Source organism: Callithrix jacchus, chromosome Y (assembly GCF_049354715.1).
Source record: "Callithrix jacchus isolate 240 chromosome Y, calJac240_pri, whole genome shotgun sequence".
Lineage (NCBI taxonomy): Eukaryota > Metazoa > Chordata > Mammalia > Primates > Cebidae > Callithrix > Callithrix jacchus.
The window spans coordinates 6,269,081-6,287,324 of NC_133525.1; the positions used below are offsets into that span (position 1 = coordinate 6,269,081).

An 18,244-nucleotide genomic window follows, 5' to 3' on the forward strand; every position below is an offset into this window, starting at 1 on the left:
CTTGAGATTGAATGAGACTTCGACAGTAGGCCAGCCCAGGGGATTGCAGGGACAGATCGTTCGGGACACCCAGTGGGACGAACAAAACCGCGATTTCAAACTATCCCAAGCAGACGGCCCGAGACGCTCTGTGGGGGAGGGGCATCCACCACTACTGAGGCAACCCGCCCCAACTGAGATACATGCCCACTGCTGATGCAGCCAGCTGTTGCCAAGGCAACCTGTCCCTACTGAGATACACGCCCACTGCTGACGCAGCCTGCTGTTGCCGAGGCAACATGCTACAATGAAGAGACTCTGCCACAGGGCGTGGCGGAGACCACAGAAGAGCCTGCAGGAACAGGGTGAATCACACAAGAGAAGGGCGGAGCCGCGGCAGCCAAACAGTGGCTAGTCTGCCTTCTAGCTGGGCAGGACACATCATTGGACATCAAAAATAAAGCCCGAACCCCCCAACACAGAGCATTTGAGAAATAAAGGGTTTTTTTTAATGAGCTCTGTTGCAGCAGAATCAAACATAACAGGCTAACAGCCCTGATTGAACAACAGAGCTCACAGCTCAGCAATTGAGCTCCAAAAAAGTACAGACTGTCTCCTCAAGCAGCTACCTGACCCCTCTATATCCAAAAGACTGACATTTTGCAGGCATCATCCTGGGACAAAGATAGCAGAAAAAGAAACGGGTAGCATCCCTCACTGTGCCACAGCTGCTAGAGGTGCACCCCAGACAAGCAGGGCCTGGAGTGGACCTCAGCAGTCATACAGCGAAGGGGCTAGGCTGGTAGAAGAAAAACCAAGTAACAGAAATACTTCATCATCAACAATCTGGGTGTCCACCCAGAGACCCAATCGAAAAGTCAGCAACTACGCAGACGACAAGCGAATAAACCCACAAAGATGGGAAGAAACCAGCGCAAAAAGGAGGAAAACACCCGAAACCAGAACACCTCGCCTCCTAGAAAGGACCAAAACTCCTAACCAGAAAGGGAGCAAAGCTGGACGGAGAATGACTGTGACAAAATGACGGAATTAGACTTCAGAAGGTGGATAATGAAAAACTTTTGTGAGCTAAAAGAACATGTATTAAATCAATGCAAAGAAACAAAGGAACTTAAAAAAAGATATGAGGAAATGATAACAACAATGGATAACTTAGAGAGGAATATGAATGAATTAAAGGAGCTGAAAAACACAATACGAGAACTTCGCAAAGCATGCACAAGTTTCAATAGCCGAATTGACCAAGCAGAAGAAAGAATATCTGAAGTCGAAGACCAACTCAATGAAATAAAACGAGAAACCAAGATGAGAGAAAAAAGCGCAAAAAGTAATGAACAAAGTCTTCAAGAAATGTGGGACTATGTGAAAAGACCTAATCTACGTTTGATAGGTGTACCAGAAGGGGATGAAGAGAATGAATCCAAGCTGGAAAATACTCTTCAGGACATCATCCAGGAAGACTTCCCCCACCTAGCAAGACAGGCCAACACTCAAATGCAGGAAATACAAAGAACACCACAAAGATATTCTGCTAGAAGAGCAACCCCAAGGCACATAATCGTCAGATTCAACAAGGTTGAAATAAAGGAGAAAATACTAAGGGCAGCCAGAGAGAAAGGTTGAGTTAACCACAAAGGGAAGCCCATCAGACTCACAGCATATCTCTCGGCAGAAACACTGCAAGCCAGAAGAAAGTGGGGGCCAATATTCAACATTCTTAAAGAAAAGAACTTTCAACCCAGAATTTCATATCCAGCCAAACTGAGCTTCAGAAGTGAAGGAAAAATAAAATCCTTTGCGAACAAGCAAGTACTCAGAGATTTTGTCACCACCAGGCCAGCTCTACAAGAGCTCCTAAAAGAGGACTACACATAGAAAGGATCAACCAGTAACAGCCATTCCAAAATCACACTAAAAGTTAAAGAGCATCAACATAATAAAGAATATACAACAACTAATGGGCAAAACAGCCACTTAGCATCAAAATGGCAGTATCAAATTCACACATAACAATATTAACCCTAAATGTAAATGGACTAAATGCACCAATCAAAAGACACAGACTGGCAAATTGGATAAAAATCCAAAACCCATCAGTGTGCTGTATCCAGGAAACCCATCTCACATGCAAGGATACACAAAGGCTCAAAATAAAGGAATGGAGGAAGGTTGACCAAGCAAATGAAGAGCAAAAAAAAACAGGGGTTGCCATTCTCATCTTTGTTAAAATAGACTTTGAAGCAACAAAGACCAAAAGAGAAAAAGAAGACCATTACATACTGGTAAAAGGATCGATAAAACAAGAAGAGCTAACGATCCTAAACATATATGGACCCAATGCAGGAGCACCCAGATACATAAGGCAAGTTCTTAATGACTTACAAAGAGACTTAGACTCCCACACAATAATAGTGGAAGACTTTAACACTCCACTGTCAATACTAGACAGATCAACCAGACAGAAAATCAACAAGGACATCCAGGGCTTGAACTCAGACCTGGAGAAAGCAAACCTGATAGACATATACAGAACTCTCCACCCCAAATCCACAGAATATACATTCTTCTCAGCACCACATCACTCCTACTCAAAAATTGGCTGCATAATTGGAAGTAAAGCACTGCTCAACAAATGCAAAACAACTGAAATCATAACAAACAGCCTCTCAGACCATAGTGCAATCCAGTTAGAACTCAGAATACAGAAACCGACCCAGAACCGCACAGCTTCATGGAAACTGAACAACTAGCTCTTGAATGTTGACTGGGTAAACAACGAAATGAAGGCAGAAATAAAGAAGTTCTTCGAAACCAATGAGAACGAAGACACAACATGTCAGAACCTCTGGGACACACTTAAAGCAGTCTCTAGAGGAAAATATATAGCAATAAGTGCCCATATTAGGAGAATGGAGAGATCCAAAATTGACACCGTATCATCAAAATTGAAAGAGCTAGAGGAGCAAGATCAAAAAAACCTCAAAACCCAGCAGAAGACAAGAAATAACTAAGATCAGAGCTGAACTGAAGGAGATTGAGATACGAAAAACCCTTCAAAAAATCAATAAATCCAAGAGCTGGTTTTTTGAAAAGATCAACAAAATAGACAGACCACTAGCTAGATTGATTAAAAAGAAAAGAGAGAACAACCAAATCGATGCAATAAAAAATGATAAAGGGGAAATCACCACAGATTCCACAGAAATTCAAACCGTCATCAGAGAATATTACAAACAACTCTATGCACATAAACTAGTAAACCTGGAAGAAATGGATAAATTCCTGGACTCCTGTGTCCTCCCAAGCCTAAACCAGGAGAAAGCTGAAACTATGAATAGACCAATAACAAGGTCAGAAGTCGAGGCAGCAATTAAGAGCCTACAACACAAAAAAAAAGCCCAGGTCCAGACGGGTTCACAGCCGAATTCTACCAGACACACAAAGAGGAGCTGGTACCATTCCTTCTAGAACTATTTCAAACAATCCAAAAAGAGGGAATACTTCCCAAATCATTTTACGAGACCTACATCATCCTGTTACCAAAACCCGGCAGAGACCCAACGAGAAAATAAAACTTCAGGCCAATATCCATGATGAACATAGATGCATAAATCTTCAATAAAATATTGGCAAGCCGATTGCAACAGCAAATCAAAAAACTTATTCACCATGATCAAGTATGATTCATCCCAGGGATGCAAGGTTGGTTCAAGATACGCAAGTCTATCAACGTTATTCACCACATAAACAGAACCAAAACCAAAAACCACATGATTATCTCAATTGATGCAGAGAAGGCATTTGACAAAATTCAACAGCCCTCTATGCTAAAAACCCTCAATAAACTCGGTATCAATAAAACGTATCTCAAAGAAATAAAAGCTATTTATGACAAACCAACAGCCAAAATCATACTGAATGGGCAAACACTGGAAGCATTCCCTTTGAAATCTGGCACTAGACAAGGATGCCCTCTTTCACCACTCCTATTCAATATAGTTCTGGCAGTTCTAGCCAGAGCAATCAGGGAAGAAAAAGAAATAAAGGGTATTCAAATAGGAAAGGTGGAAGCCAAATTGTCTCTATTTGCAGACGACATGATAGTATACCTAGAAGACCCCATCGCCTCAGCCCCAAAACTCCTGAAACTGATAAACAACTTCAGCAAAGTCTCAGGATATTAAATCAATGTGCAAAAATCACAAGCATTCGTCTACACCAATAACAGACTTAAAGAAAGCCAAATCAAAAACGAACTGCCATTCACAAATGCTACAAAAAGAATAAAATACCTTGGAATACAACTCACAAGGAACGTAAGGCACCTCTTTAAGGAGAACTACAAACCACTGCTCAATGAAATCAGAGAGGACACAAACAGATGGAGAAACATTCCATGTTCACGGTTAGGAAGAATTAATATTGTGAAAATGGCTATACTCCCCAAAGTAATTTACAGAATCAATGCTATCCCCATCAAGCTACCATTGACTTTCTCCACAGAACTGGAAAAAATCACCATGACCTTCATATGGAACCAAAAGAGAGCCCGCATAGCCAATTCAATTCTAAGGAAAAAGAACACAGCGGGGGGCATCACACTACCAGATTTCAAACTATACTACAAGCCTACAGTAATCAAAACAGCATGGTACTGGTACCAAAATAGAGATATAGACCAATGGAACAAAACAGAGGCACCGGAGGCAACACAACATACATACAACTATACAATCTTTGATAAACCTGACAAAAACAAGCAATGGGGAAAGGATTCCATGTTTAACAAATGGTGTTGGGAAAACTGGCTAGCCATGTGCAGAAAGCAGAAACTGGACCCCTTCCTGACACCTTACACTAAAATTAACTCCAGATGGATTAAAGACTTAAACATAAGACCTGGCACCATAAAAACCCTAGAAGGAAATCTAGGCAAAACTATTCAGGACATAGGAGTAGGCAAGGACTTTATGAACGAAACACCAAAAGCATTGGCAACAAAAGCCAAAATAGACAAATGGGACCTCATCAAACTCCACAGCTTCTGCATGGCAAAAGAAACAGTCACTAGAGTGGATCGGCAACCAACAGAATGGGAAAAATTTTTTGCAGTTTATGAATCTGACAAAGGGCTGATATCCAGAATTTACAAAGAACTCAAACAGATTTACAGGAAAAAAACAAACAAGCCCATTGAAAACTGGGCAAAGGATATGAACAGACACTTTACGAAAGAAGACATATATGAGGCCAACAATCATATGAAAAAATGCTCATCGTCACTGGTCATCAGAGAGATGCAAATCAAAACCACATTGAGATACCATCTCACGCCAGTTAGAATGGCGATCATTAAAATATCTGGAGACAACAGATGCTGGAGAGGATGTGGAGAAAAAGGAACACTTTTACACTGCTGGTGTGAGTGTAAATTAGTTCAAACATTGTGGAAGACAGTGTGGCAATTGCTCAAGGCCTTAGAAATAGAAATTCCATTTGACCCAGCAATCCCATTACTGGGTATATATACAAAAGACTATAAATCGTTCTACTATAAGGACACATGCACACGAATGTTCATTGCAGCACTGTTTACAATAGCAAAGACCTGGAATCAACCCAAATGCCCATTGATAATAGACTGGATTGGAAAAATGTGGCACATATACACCATGGAATATTATGCAGCAATCAGAAATGATGAGTTCGTGTCGTTTGTAGGGACATGGATGAATCTGGAGAACATCATCCTCTGCAAACTGACACAAGAACAGAAAATGAAACACCGTATATTCTCACTCATAGGTGGGTGATGAAAAATGAGAACACATGGACACAGAAAGGGGAGTACTAAACACTGGGGTCTATTTGGGGGAAAAGGGGAGGGCCAGTGGGAGGGGGAGGTGGGGAGGGATAGCCTGGGGAGAAATGCCAAATGTGGGTGAAGGGGAGAAGGAAAGAAAAGCACACTGCCATGTGTGTTCCTACGGAACTGTCTTGCATGCTCTGCTCATGTACCCCAAAACCTATAATCCAATAAAAAATTAAAAAAAAAAGAAAAGTCCGAAAGGCATCCCGTAAAAGTAGTGAAAAACATGGTTGAGTGGGTGGTAGCAGTGATCGTTCCGAGAGGCACAGCTCAAGCCCAGGTGCCATTTGCCTAAAAGTAAAACAAAATCGTAGCAAGGCTGATTGGTCTCTGGAATGTGGGCTTCCCTTTGAAAAAGTCGAACATAACTCTCACTCTATTGTCATCACGGATTTTTCTGGGTATTCCCAATGACTTCCCTGGTATGGACATGCCACCAACGGGCTTCTCCCTACTGTACGCCTCTTTCAGACAAAACCGCGCAGCAGGAACCTCTTTGCTACAAGGAGAGGAGCCTGGTGTTGGATTCAGAGGAAACCTTTTGCTTCATACCAAACAATCTCATGAGCAGCCAGGTATCTGGAGGCTGCTAGGTCGCCAGAGGCGATGTCTTGCTTGTCTGGTGCGGACAGCAGCAAGCATTTCCGGCTCACCTTGCACACTCGTGCTTTTATCTAGCGGTGCCTTCTGACCCTCTCTTTCCATCTCACTGAAACGTCATTGATATTTTATAGACGGAACACCTCTTCTAGGTCCCCAAGCTGGGGATGGCAAACTAGCCAAAGAATTTCATCGAGACCCAAATGATTACAATGATTCAACTAATTCCTTTGATCAAGCACAACGCGAGGGGCCAGGGCATGCTCTGATTTGTCTGCACACATTATTGTGTTCAACATTCCCAGACCCTTTATTATAAATAGAAAACACATTATCGAGATTTTTTTTTTTAAGAGACAAGGTCTTGTTCTGTTGCCCAGACTGGAGTGCAGTGGCATGATTTTAGCTCACTGCAGACTCGAACTCGAACTCCTGGGCTCAAGCGATCCTCCCACCTCAGCCTCCCGAGTAGCTGGGATTATCAACGTGTTCTACCACACCCAGCTAATTTTAAAATGTTGTTTTTGTAGACCCAGGGTCTTGCTATGGTGGCCCGGGCTGGTCTTGAACTCCTGGCCTCAAGCAATTCTTCTGTCTCAGCCTCCCAAAGTGCTGGGATTACAGATCTGAGGCTCTGCACCCAGCTATCTAGATTTATTCAGAAGCCTGAGTTGCATTAATTAATAGTGGTAGAGTCGCATCTGAACCCCATGCTCCAACAATGTGAGAACACTGCAAAGCTAATCTAGAGAATTATTCACAGGACACTGGTGAGGCTTGCATGGGAATACATGCCCTATTGATGGAAACAGTTTTTTAGCTGAGGATATCTCAGAGCTGTGGCTTATAATTCATATTAAAAATCCTCAAATATAGGGCTGGATGTGGTGGCTCATACCTGTAATCCCATCACTTTGGGAGGCCAAGGCAGGCAGATCACCTGAGGTCAGGAGATTGAAAACAGCCTGATCAGCAAGGAAAAACCCTGTCTCTACTAAAAATGCAAAATTAGCCGAGCATGGTGGCAAATGCCTGTAATCCCAGCTACTTGGGAGGCTGAGGCAGGAGAATCACTCGAACCTGGGAGGCAGAGGTGGTGGTGAGCCGAGATCGTGCTGTTGCACTCCAGCCTGGGCAACAAGAGTGAAACTCTATCTCAAAAAAAAAAAAAAAATCCTCCAAAACAGTGAACCATTACAATGCTATTGGGTAGCATTTTTCCAAAAAGATTTGGTCACAAAAGTTATTCAGAGAAATACCTTCTAAGCTTGTAATTCTACAAACAAGCTTATTTTTTGGTAAAAGGTTCCCTCACAAGCTCATGTCCACCCCTCTCCAAAAGGGCAGAGAATATTATGGGATCTAAATCAACCAGCAATTGCCTCCATTTGACAACTCTTCATGCTTTAAGTTCTCAATTTCAACAGTAGTTCTCTACAACTTTACTAGTTTTTCTGCTGTTAATCGTATCACAAATGTCATATCCCTCCAACACAATATTTCATTTTAGGGGTAACTTTGGGTACACTTGTTTGTTTTCTGTTCTCATTTTTTTCCAAAGATTATGCCCTTGATTCTAGACATCCTCAACGTGGGATCAATTTCTTCTTCAAGTGCCTTATCTCAAAGAGAAGTCATTGAACTGTCACACATAGAGCCAACATCCCCAGAAACACCTTACACACTATGACATGGAGGCTGCAGGATCACGTTTCTATTGGCAGAGTTCCAGCCATACCTATGAGTCCCATGTGGTAGCCACAGTGCTGCAGTAGCTCAGCAAAAGTCGTTTCATTGGTAGGAAGACCACCTGATCCACCAAGCCACATGAGGGCACAATTCAGGTTGTAGGGAGACCCCATCCCTAAATTCACAGATGGCAATTGGTTAGCCCCATAGTCTTTGCTAATAGCAGATTAATTGCAACATGCTCAAAATTCTCTCCTCCTGCACCTCCTCAAAGCCATTCTTGCCCAAGTTTTCTCTTGCCTTTCTGGCTATATGTCCTTGACTCTCCTTTTCCCACTTGCTAAATGCAAACATTACCTTGGAATTACAGTTGCCAGAATAAATATGGGACACTCAGTTATATTCATATGAACTTCAGACTAACAACAAACAACCTTCATTAGCTTTTCATGTAAAGGCTGATAACCTTCAATGCTTCAATAGCATCTGAGGATACCACTGCATTTTAGCTGGGTATAAATACTCGGGAAATTAGCTGGGTATAAATATATTTTTAAATGTATCATTGAGAATCTGAAATGAAGAAGAGTGACAATGTCTTTATATATATATATGTATATTTGAGATGGAGTTTCACTCTGTCACCAAGGCAGAATTGCAGTGGCACAATCTTGGCTCACTGCAAAATCCGCCTTCCAGGTTCAAGCAATTCTTGTGCCTCAGCCTCCCGAGGAACTGGAATTACAGATGTGTGCCACACACCGGGCTATTTTTGTTTTTTAGTAGAAACAGGGTTTCATCATGTTGGCCAGGCTGGTCTCTAACTCCTGGCCTCAAGTGATCCACCCGCCTTGGCCTCCCTAAGTGCTGGGATTACAGGTGTAAGCCACCATGACTGTCCTCCATATTGTTTTATGTAGATTTATACTGGTAGATGAATTTACACACCTATAGTTTAAAAGGAATTTACAAGAAAACCACAAGTGAAGATCAACAAGAAATAAATAAATGATAATTTCAGACAGGGTTTGGTGGCTGATGCCTGTAATCCCAGAATTTTGGGAGGCAAAGGTGGAGGGATCACCTGAGGTCAGGAGACCAGTCTGGCCAACATGATGAAACCCCGTCTCAACCAAAAATACAAAAATTAACTGGGTGTGGTGGCAGGTGCCTATAATCCCAGCTACTCAGGAGACTGAGGCAGGAGAATTGATTAAACATGGGAGGCAGAGGTCACAGTGAGCCAAGATCATGCCATTGCACTTTAGCTTGGACAACAAGTATGAAACTCCATCTCAAAAGAAAAAAAGTATTTCAGGGTCTTACCTTGGAAGAAGAAGAAAGTAGACTCTATATAATGTCATTGATAGTAAAGAGGAACAGTTTCATTAAGGGAAGTATTAGACTATTATATTGGTGTTGAACTGTTTTGCTGAAATTTTTGATAAGTAGAATGAATTAAGCTGAACAGTTTGTGTCAAGTGATTAAAAATATACACATGGCAATGACCACCAATCATTAATTTTTTTCTTAATTTTAAAAAATAAATTTTATTTCACTGTAATCAATACTTAGAAATTATGCCAGGCATGGTAACTTACTCCTGTAATCCCAACAGTTTGGGTGGGCCAAGATAATTTGATTATATGAGACCAGGAGTTTGGGACCAGCCTGGCCAACATGGTGAAACCCCATCTCTACTAAAAATATAAAAACTAGCCAGGCATGGTGGTACGTACCTGTAATTTCAGTGACTTGGGAATTGAGGCAGAAGAATCACTTGAACCTGGGAGGTGGGGATTGCAGCGAGCTGAGATCACACCATTGCACTCCAGCCTGGACAACAAAGCAAGAATCTATCTCAGAAAAAAAATTCTCAAGTTTTAAGTGTGATGTTTTTGGAAAGGTATACAGATTCATATCTTTATCTCTTTCCATACATGGTACTGTGTTATACAGAGACTGCTTATCTAGAAACCAAACTGTTTTGAACAAAATGGAAAACCTTGAATTATGAAAGAAGGTCATTAGGCAAAAAAAATAGATAATAATATAACAATATTTATGAGACAAAAACTTTCAATGTTTACTCTTAATTTTAGTATAATTCTAATTAACCTAATTAGTTCATTCTTGAAGTGTATTGGGTGAAAAGCTACTACTTGGAAGAAAACTCATACAGAAAAATTTTTCACTGAAAAATTAAACTGTGAAGGCAGGTATAATAAAATTATGACAAACAAATACTAGAATTAAATAAAATACAAAAGTATGGGGCAATATTTCACATAGAGGCTGATAACCATGAATACTTCAATAGTGTCTAAGGCCACCTCTGTATTTTAGCTGGGTATAAAAATTGTTGTTCATAATATTGATTTTGAGTGGATGTTTGTAGGTATTGATTCTCAGCTAAGCTGCAAAGGAAAACATTTAATTTTCATTATATCAATTTGGCAAGTCTAAATCTTGAAATTTTGGGGTCAAGTAAGGGAATATGTTAAAGTGTCATTTCATTTTTGTTTTCTCAGTTATACTTTTTTCCCAACTGTGTCTAGTTTTCCAATCGCATTCTCAGAGATGGATTAGATCCACTTTCCTCAGAACCACTGCACAGTCTCCGCTAGCTTATAGACATTGGAGCCTCTTGGGAAATCTTAGCAAAAAAATACCTGAAAATGGGAGTGTTCACTGTAAGTTGGCAAATTGCCCCCAAGAGGCCTAAACTCTGTCACTATATGCACAGAGATGGGCAGGTGTGGTTGTACCCAGTGAGAAGCACACCTGCTTAAGCTGTCCATGGGATAACATCCCCCTTTGAATTTAGATTCCTAATACTCTGAGTGACCATTTGAGAATTCTTATAAAAATTTGCAAAAACTAATCATTATAATACATTCTGGTGATACAGAAATGTTGCTGCCTTTTTATTGCCTTACCTGATCTGATGGGGTACCAGCCGGTCAGGAAGGCAGCCCGACTTGGGGTGCACATGGAAGCAGCTGCAAGATGCTGCATGAGCATCACTCCCTCACTTGCCAGGCGGTCAATGATAGGTGTGCTGCAGATAGAAGAAAAGTTCAGCAGGTGAGTTTCTAAAAATTCTCAATACAATGATTCAGGCTCAAAGCTATTCTATTTTGGGTAAATTGACTCTATTTCTGGTAAAACTGAAATCCATCTTTTTAAAACTTTAATCTGGTTACTTCCTTCAATTTCTGGTAAACCTAAAATCCATCTTTTTAAAACTTTAATCTGACTCCTTAGGTGCTTTGATGGGTAGAAGCAAATGGAAATGTAAGTATAAAATATATCTTCAGTCAAAACTATTACAAATGAATACAGGTCACTGTGTATATAGTTTTGTGAGTCTAAGACCAAAATGCATTTCAATGGAAAAGTCAGCCAATTTGTTCTTATCAAGGACCTAAAATTAATAGGTAATTTAGATTAAGAAAAATTTTAATGTGTTTCATATTTTTTTAAGAGACAGGCTCTTGCTCTGCTGCCCAGGGTGGACTACAGTGGTGCAATCATAGCTCACTGCAAGCTGGAATTCCCTGGGCTCAAGTGTTCCTCCCACCTCAGCCTCTCAGGTAGCTAGGTCCACAGGTGTGCACCACCATGACTTACTAATTTATTTAAAATTTTATTTTATTTTATTTAGACAGAGTGTTACTCTGTGGCCCAGGCTGGAGTGCAGTAGTGTGATCCCGGCTCACTGCAACCTCTGCATCCTGGGTTCAAGTGATCCTCCTGCCTCGGCCTCTTGAGTAGCTGGGATTACAGGTCTGAGCCACCACACCCAGCTAATTTTTGTATTTTTAGTAGAGATGAGGTGTCACCATGTTGGTCAAACTAGTCTCAAACTCCTGACCTCAAGTGATCTGCTTGCCCCAGGCTCCCAAATTTCTGGGATTACAGGTGTCAGCCACCACACCTGGCCTTAAAATTTTATGCAGAGATATGGGGTCTTGCTCTTTTACCTAGGCTGGTTTCAAACTCCTGGCCTCAAATGATCCTCCCACCTCAGCCTCCCATTAATGTATATCTTACAGTAAAATTGACCTATTTTATAACCAAATTGTGACATTTTGGAGTTTATTTCCCATTTTGTTTGTCTAATATTTTAAGGTCTTCAAAATGTTGTAAAAATTTTGTAAAACTTATAGAATTCTACAGGTTAAGAAAAAAAAGATGCACCTGTTCTCCCATAAGCTAAACCATACCCAATCTTCATCCCATGTGTACGGCTTTTGTTTCCATAATCCCACAGAAAGATGATAATAAAGGCTGGGCGTGGTGGCTCATGCTTATAATCCCAGCAGTTTGGGAGGTCAAGAGGGGCTGAACACTTGAGTTCAGGAGTTCAAGACCAGGGCCTCTGCAAAAAGAAACACAAAAAATCAGGTGGGTGTGGGGGCTCATGCCTGTAATCCAAGCTATTCAGGAGGCTGAAGAGGGAGGATCACTTGGACCTGGGAGGTCAAGGCTGCAGTGAGCCAAGATCCTGCCACTACACTCCGGTCTGCCTGACAGAGTGAGATTCCCTCATAAAAAAGAAAAAGAAAGTAAGAGAAAGGAGAAAAGAAAGAAAGGAAGAAAGAAAGAAAGAAAGAAAGAAAACAATAAGAAGGAGACCAATGACTTCATAGCTCACTGCAGCCTTGAAGTCCTCAGCTCAGGTGCTGCTTGCAACTCAGCCTCCCAGGGAGTATAGAAAATAGGTGCCATCATCACATTCAGCTTATTCTTGTAATTTTTGTAGAGATGGGGTATTGCCATGTTGCCTAGCCTTGTCTCGAACTCCTGGCCTCAAGCAATCTGTCTGCCCTGGCTTCCCAAAGTGCTGGGATTATAGGCATCAGCCACCCAGCTCAACCCAAGTTCAACACCAAGTACAGTCACACGACACGTAAAAGTGCTGGCCATACATATGACAGCGGGCTCGTAGGAGTTTATCCTGCATTTTCACTAGAGCTTTGTGAGGCTTGGATATGTTGAGAACCACAGATACTTCCCACTATGTGACAGCTGCCTGCAGCATTCCATGCAGTCACATGCGCTATGGGTGTGCAGCCTAGGAGCTGCAGTCTCTACCATCTGGCTTGGGTATCCGGGAGGCTGCATCATCTAGTGGCGGGATGTTCACACAATGACACAATCTCCTAAAAACTCATTTCTCAGACCGCATCCCCAGTGTTAAGTGAGGTGTGGTTGTCTGCTCAATGGCTGACGTTGTGCAACACCTGCAGAGCTGAGTGTGTGCAACAGAGACCATAAGGTGGGCAACTCTGAAAATAGCTACCATCCAGCCCTTTACAGAAGGACTTGCTCGCCTGTTTTATATGCCTGGATTGTCGAGCTGTTCTTTGTACTTAGCAAGGGTATTTCCAATGGTTCTCTCAACTGCATGTTTCCTTGTGCACTTCCTGACGTCTTCCTATACCCCTGACTGGCCGTATTCTTCAATTCCCACCTCTATCTTCAGGCGGCCATTCCCAGATAAGGGGAAATGTGGGGAGGCTGTGATGTGGCTACAGGCAGCAGGCCCGTCCTCCTCCTCAAATGTCCAGGCTGCCCTGGCTTACCGTCAAAGCTTCCGTGTTCCACGGCGTGCTGCAGCAGGAGTTTATGCATGTGGAGCGAAGGCTGGAAGACAAACACCCCGCTATTGAAGCAATCCGGCCATCCTGGGTCTGGGGCTGCAGAAAACTCTCCCCAATCAAACAGCTCATCCACATTGGACAGCACCTGGTGAAGCAAAGATGGAGAATCTGCTGCAATCCTTCTTTTTTTCTTTTCTTTTCTTTTTTTTTTTTTTTTGCGTGAAGTTTTGCTCTGTCACCAAGCCTGGAGTGCAGTGGTGTGCTGTTGGCTCACTGCAGCCTCCACCTTCTCAGTTCAAGCAATGCCCCCACTTAAGCCTTTTGAGTAGCTGGGATTACAGGCACCTACCACCACACCCAGCTAATTTTCTTATTTTTACTAGAGATAGGGTTTCACAAGTTGGCCAGGCTGGTCTCAAACTCCTGGCCTCCAGTGATCCACCCACCTCGACTTCCCAAAGTGGTGGGATTACAGGCACTAGCCACTGTGCCCGGCCAATGCTTCTTTCTGCAAAGGCAGATTGAGTTTACAAAATAATACAGTAGGAACTTTAGGATGGGCCTGGAAATGCTTGCTGGTTGGAAACCTTCATCCAGTTTTTGTTTGTTTGTTTGTTTGTTTGAGTGACTCTTAAGACTTTCACACTTATGCTCAAAGGAAATACATTTGTGAGAAAGACTGTTCTGTGGTTGATTTCAAGTGGTTGAAGCAACACTGTCTAAAATTATTTCCTTAAGGTTCTTAAAATCCTCCATGAAATTCTCTTAATTGTATATCCTCAACACACGCAAATGTCAGCAATGACATTACAGAAACTCATAAGCAGAGAGGTTTGAAAGTCAACATAATGTAACTCATTGCCTTATAGAGCTTGACAATTAATTTCAGTTCTTCTTTACCCAGTGGTCCCCAAGATTTTTGGCAATAGGGTCCAGTTTCCTGGAAGACAACGGTAGTGGGAGATGGTTCCAGGATGATTCAAGCACATGACACTGATTGTGCACTTTATTTCTATTCTCATTGCATTGTAATACGTAATGAAATAATTCTACAACTCAACATCATGTAGCATTGGTGGGAGCCCTGAGCTTGCTTTCCTGTGAGTAGAAAGTCCCATCTGGGGCTGATGGGAGACAGTGACAGACCATCAGGCCTTAGATTCTCATAAGGTGCATGCAGCTCAGATCTCTCGCACGTGCGGTTCACGGTAGGCTTTACATCTCTATGAGAATCTAATGCCAGGGCCAGGAGCAGTGGCTCACGCCTATAATGCCAACACTTTAGGAGGCCGAGACAGATGGATCACAAGGTCAAGAGATGGAGACCATCCTGGTCAACATGGTGAAACCCCGTCTCTACTAAAAATACAAAAAATTAGCTGGGCACGGTGGCACGTGCCTGTAGTCCCAGCTACTCAGAAGGCTGAGGCAGGAGAATTGCCTGAACCCAGGAGGCAGAGGTTGTGGTGAGCCGAGATCGCACCATTGCACTCCAGCCTGGGTAACAAGAGCGAAACTTCGTCTCAAAAAAAAAAAAAAAAAATCTAATGCCGCCGCTGGTCTGACAGGAGACAGAGCTCAGGTGGTGATGCCAGTGATGGGAGTGACTGTGAATACAGATGAAGCTCGCTTGCCTGCCCTTCACTCACCTCCTGTTGCATCAGCAGACTGGTGCCTGTCTATGGCCCTGGAGGTTGGGGAACCCCTGCTTTAACACATGCATTTTCTAAACTAGGCAACACTATTCTGATTATCATTTTTGGTTTCTTCTTTCTCCAGACCTAATTTTCCTTAATCGAGACAATCCAGAACTGACTTCTAACACTTAACCTTCATTTCCCATTTTGATTTTCCAACGGATGTTTTTGAAAGTGCCCACTGTGTAGGTGACTAGTCCTCATAGCAATTAGGAGATGCCACACCTTAAAGAGCCTGGTGTACCAGTCCAAACAGGACCACATAATTCAATATACAATCATGGGGACAGGTTTTTTTCTTTTTTTTTTCCTTTTTTTTCTGAAACAGGGTCTTGCTATGTTGCCAAGGCTGGAGTGCAGTCACATGACCTCAGCTCACTACAACCTCTACCTCCCAAGTTCAAGCGATTCTCATGCCTCAGCCTCACAAGTAGCTGGGATTACAGGTGTCCATCAGCACACCTGGCTAACTTTTGTATTTTTTGTAGAGACAGGGGTTCACCAGTTACCCAGGCTGTTCTCAAACTCCTGGCCTCAAGTGATCTGCCTACCTCAGCCTCTCAAAGTCCTGGGGTGGCAGGCAAGAGCCACTGCACCCAGCCACAAGTTTTTCTTTCCTAATGGTTCTATTTTGCTTGTGTAAAATATTGTGGTTATAATTCATTCCTGGGGTAGGAACATGTTTTCCAACCCCTCGTTCTCTTCAGCAGGGTCTAGCACAGTGCTAGAAGTATGTCTGATTATAATACACTGAATACTCTGTTAGAAATAGAAATGCACATAACCTCACAGGCATCTTCCAGTGAGAGCTGACAGACTGGCCAGCATGTTGAAACCCTGTCTCCAGAGGACTCAAGATGGCGCTGTGAGAACAACCCAGAATTGAAGCTCTCGCTGGATGCACGGAGAGGGTGAGTCGGGGACGCATTTCCAGATGGATCTTAGTTGCACACAGAACGGGGAAATTCCCAGGGATAAAAGAGACGCAGGACGTCAGGTAGAGGTTTTGGCTGGTGTAGCTGACAGCCAGTGTGGCTGAGGTCCACGCCGGAGCACAGAGGTGATCCACAGTGCTCCATACAAAAGTGCACTGTTACGGGTGCCCTGTTGAACCGGCAAACTGAGACCTGAGAGGGCTGAACTTGAGACTGAACAAGACTTGGACAGTGAGCCAACCCAGAAAATCCCAGGGACACAACGTTTGGGGTAGCACAGTGTGACAAAGAAAACAGCAATTCCAAATGATTCTGATGAGGATGTTCCCTTACAGGGCAGCTCCGTGGGGGAGGGGCGTACACCATTACCAAGGCAATCAGCCCCTACTGAGGTACATGCCCATTGCTGATGCAGCCTGCCATTGCCGAGGCAACCCGGTGCAACAGAGAGACTCCGCTGCAAGGCGTAGCCCGTGACAGCAGGGCAGAGACCGCAGCAGAAGGGCAGAGCCTGCAGCAACAGGGTGAACCTCACACCAGCAGGGTGAAGCCTTGGCAGGCAAAGAGTGACTAGACTGCCTCCAACTGGGCAGGATAGCACAGCGGACACTCAAAAATAAAGCCCCAACCCCTTCAGAAAGAGAAGCTGAGTTAAAAAAGGGTTTTCTTTTTAATGAGTTCTGTTGCAGCAGAATTAAACATAGCAGACTAACAGCCCTGAATGAAAAATAGAACTCACAGCTCAGCAATTGAGCTCCTATAAAGTACAAACTGTCTCCTCAAGCAGGTCCCTGACCCCTCTATATCCAGAAGACTGACATTTGGCAGGCATTATTCTAGGAAAAGATAGCAAAAAAAGAAACTGGTAGCACCCCTCACTGTTCCGCAGCTGCTATAGGTGCACCCCAGACAAGCAGGGCCTGGAGTGGACCTCAGCAATTGTACAGCAAAGTGGCTAGACAGGTAGAAGAAAAACCAAGTAACAGAAATACTTCATCATCAATAATCTGGGTGTCCATTCAGAGACCCAATAAAAAAGTCAGCAACTACACAGATGACAGATGGATAAATCCACAAAGATGGGAAGAAACCAGCGCAAAAAGGAGAAAAACACCCAAAACCAGAACACCTCCCCTCCTAGAATAGACCAAAACTCCTCACCAGCAAGGGAACAAAGCTGGACAGAGAATAACTGTGACAAAATGACGGAATTAGAGTTCAGTAGGTGGATAATGAGAAACTTTTGTGAGCTAAAAGAACATGTTTTAAGTCAATGCAAAGAAACTAAGAACCTTGAGAAAAAGATTTGAGGAAATGATAACAAAAATGGATAACTTAGAGAGGAATATGAATGAATTAAAAGAGCTGAAAAACACAATACAAGAACTTCACAAAGCATGCACAAGTTTCAATAGCTGAATTGAGCAAGCAGAAAAAAGAATATCAGAAGTCGAAGATCAACTCAATGAAATAATATGAGAAACCAAGATCAGAGGAAAAAGCACAAAAAGGAATGAACAAAGTCTCCAAGAAATGTGGAACTATGTGAAGAGACCTAACTTACGTTTGATAGGTATACCAGAATGTGACAAAAAAAATAAATCCCAGCTGGAAAATACTCTTCAGGACATTATTCAGAAAAATTTCTTCCACCTAGCAAGACAGGCCAACACTCAATTACAGGAAATACAGAGAACACCACAAAGATATTCCGCAAGAAGAGCAACCCCAAGGCACATAATCGTCAGATTAAACAAGGTTGAAATAAAAACAAAATACTAAGGGCAGCCAAAGAAAAATGTCAAGTCAGCCACCAAGGGAAGCCCATCAGACTCATAGCAGAT

General features: G+C 42.6%; 1 protein-coding gene across 1 annotated transcript in view; it reads right to left on the bottom strand.

The window, feature by feature from the left end:
* LOC100409360 (arylsulfatase H) overlaps positions 1–13,574 on the bottom strand; it is a 32,252-nt gene extending 18,678 nt beyond the window's left edge. The window contains 4 exon segments of the mRNA XM_078364538.1: positions 6,065–6,160; positions 8,208–8,333; positions 11,099–11,220; positions 13,483–13,574. Coding sequence (XP_078220664.1) covers positions 6,065–6,160; positions 8,208–8,333; positions 11,099–11,220; positions 13,483–13,574 — 436 coding nt within the window.
* Between the last annotated feature and the right edge of the window lie 4,670 nt (positions 13,575–18,244).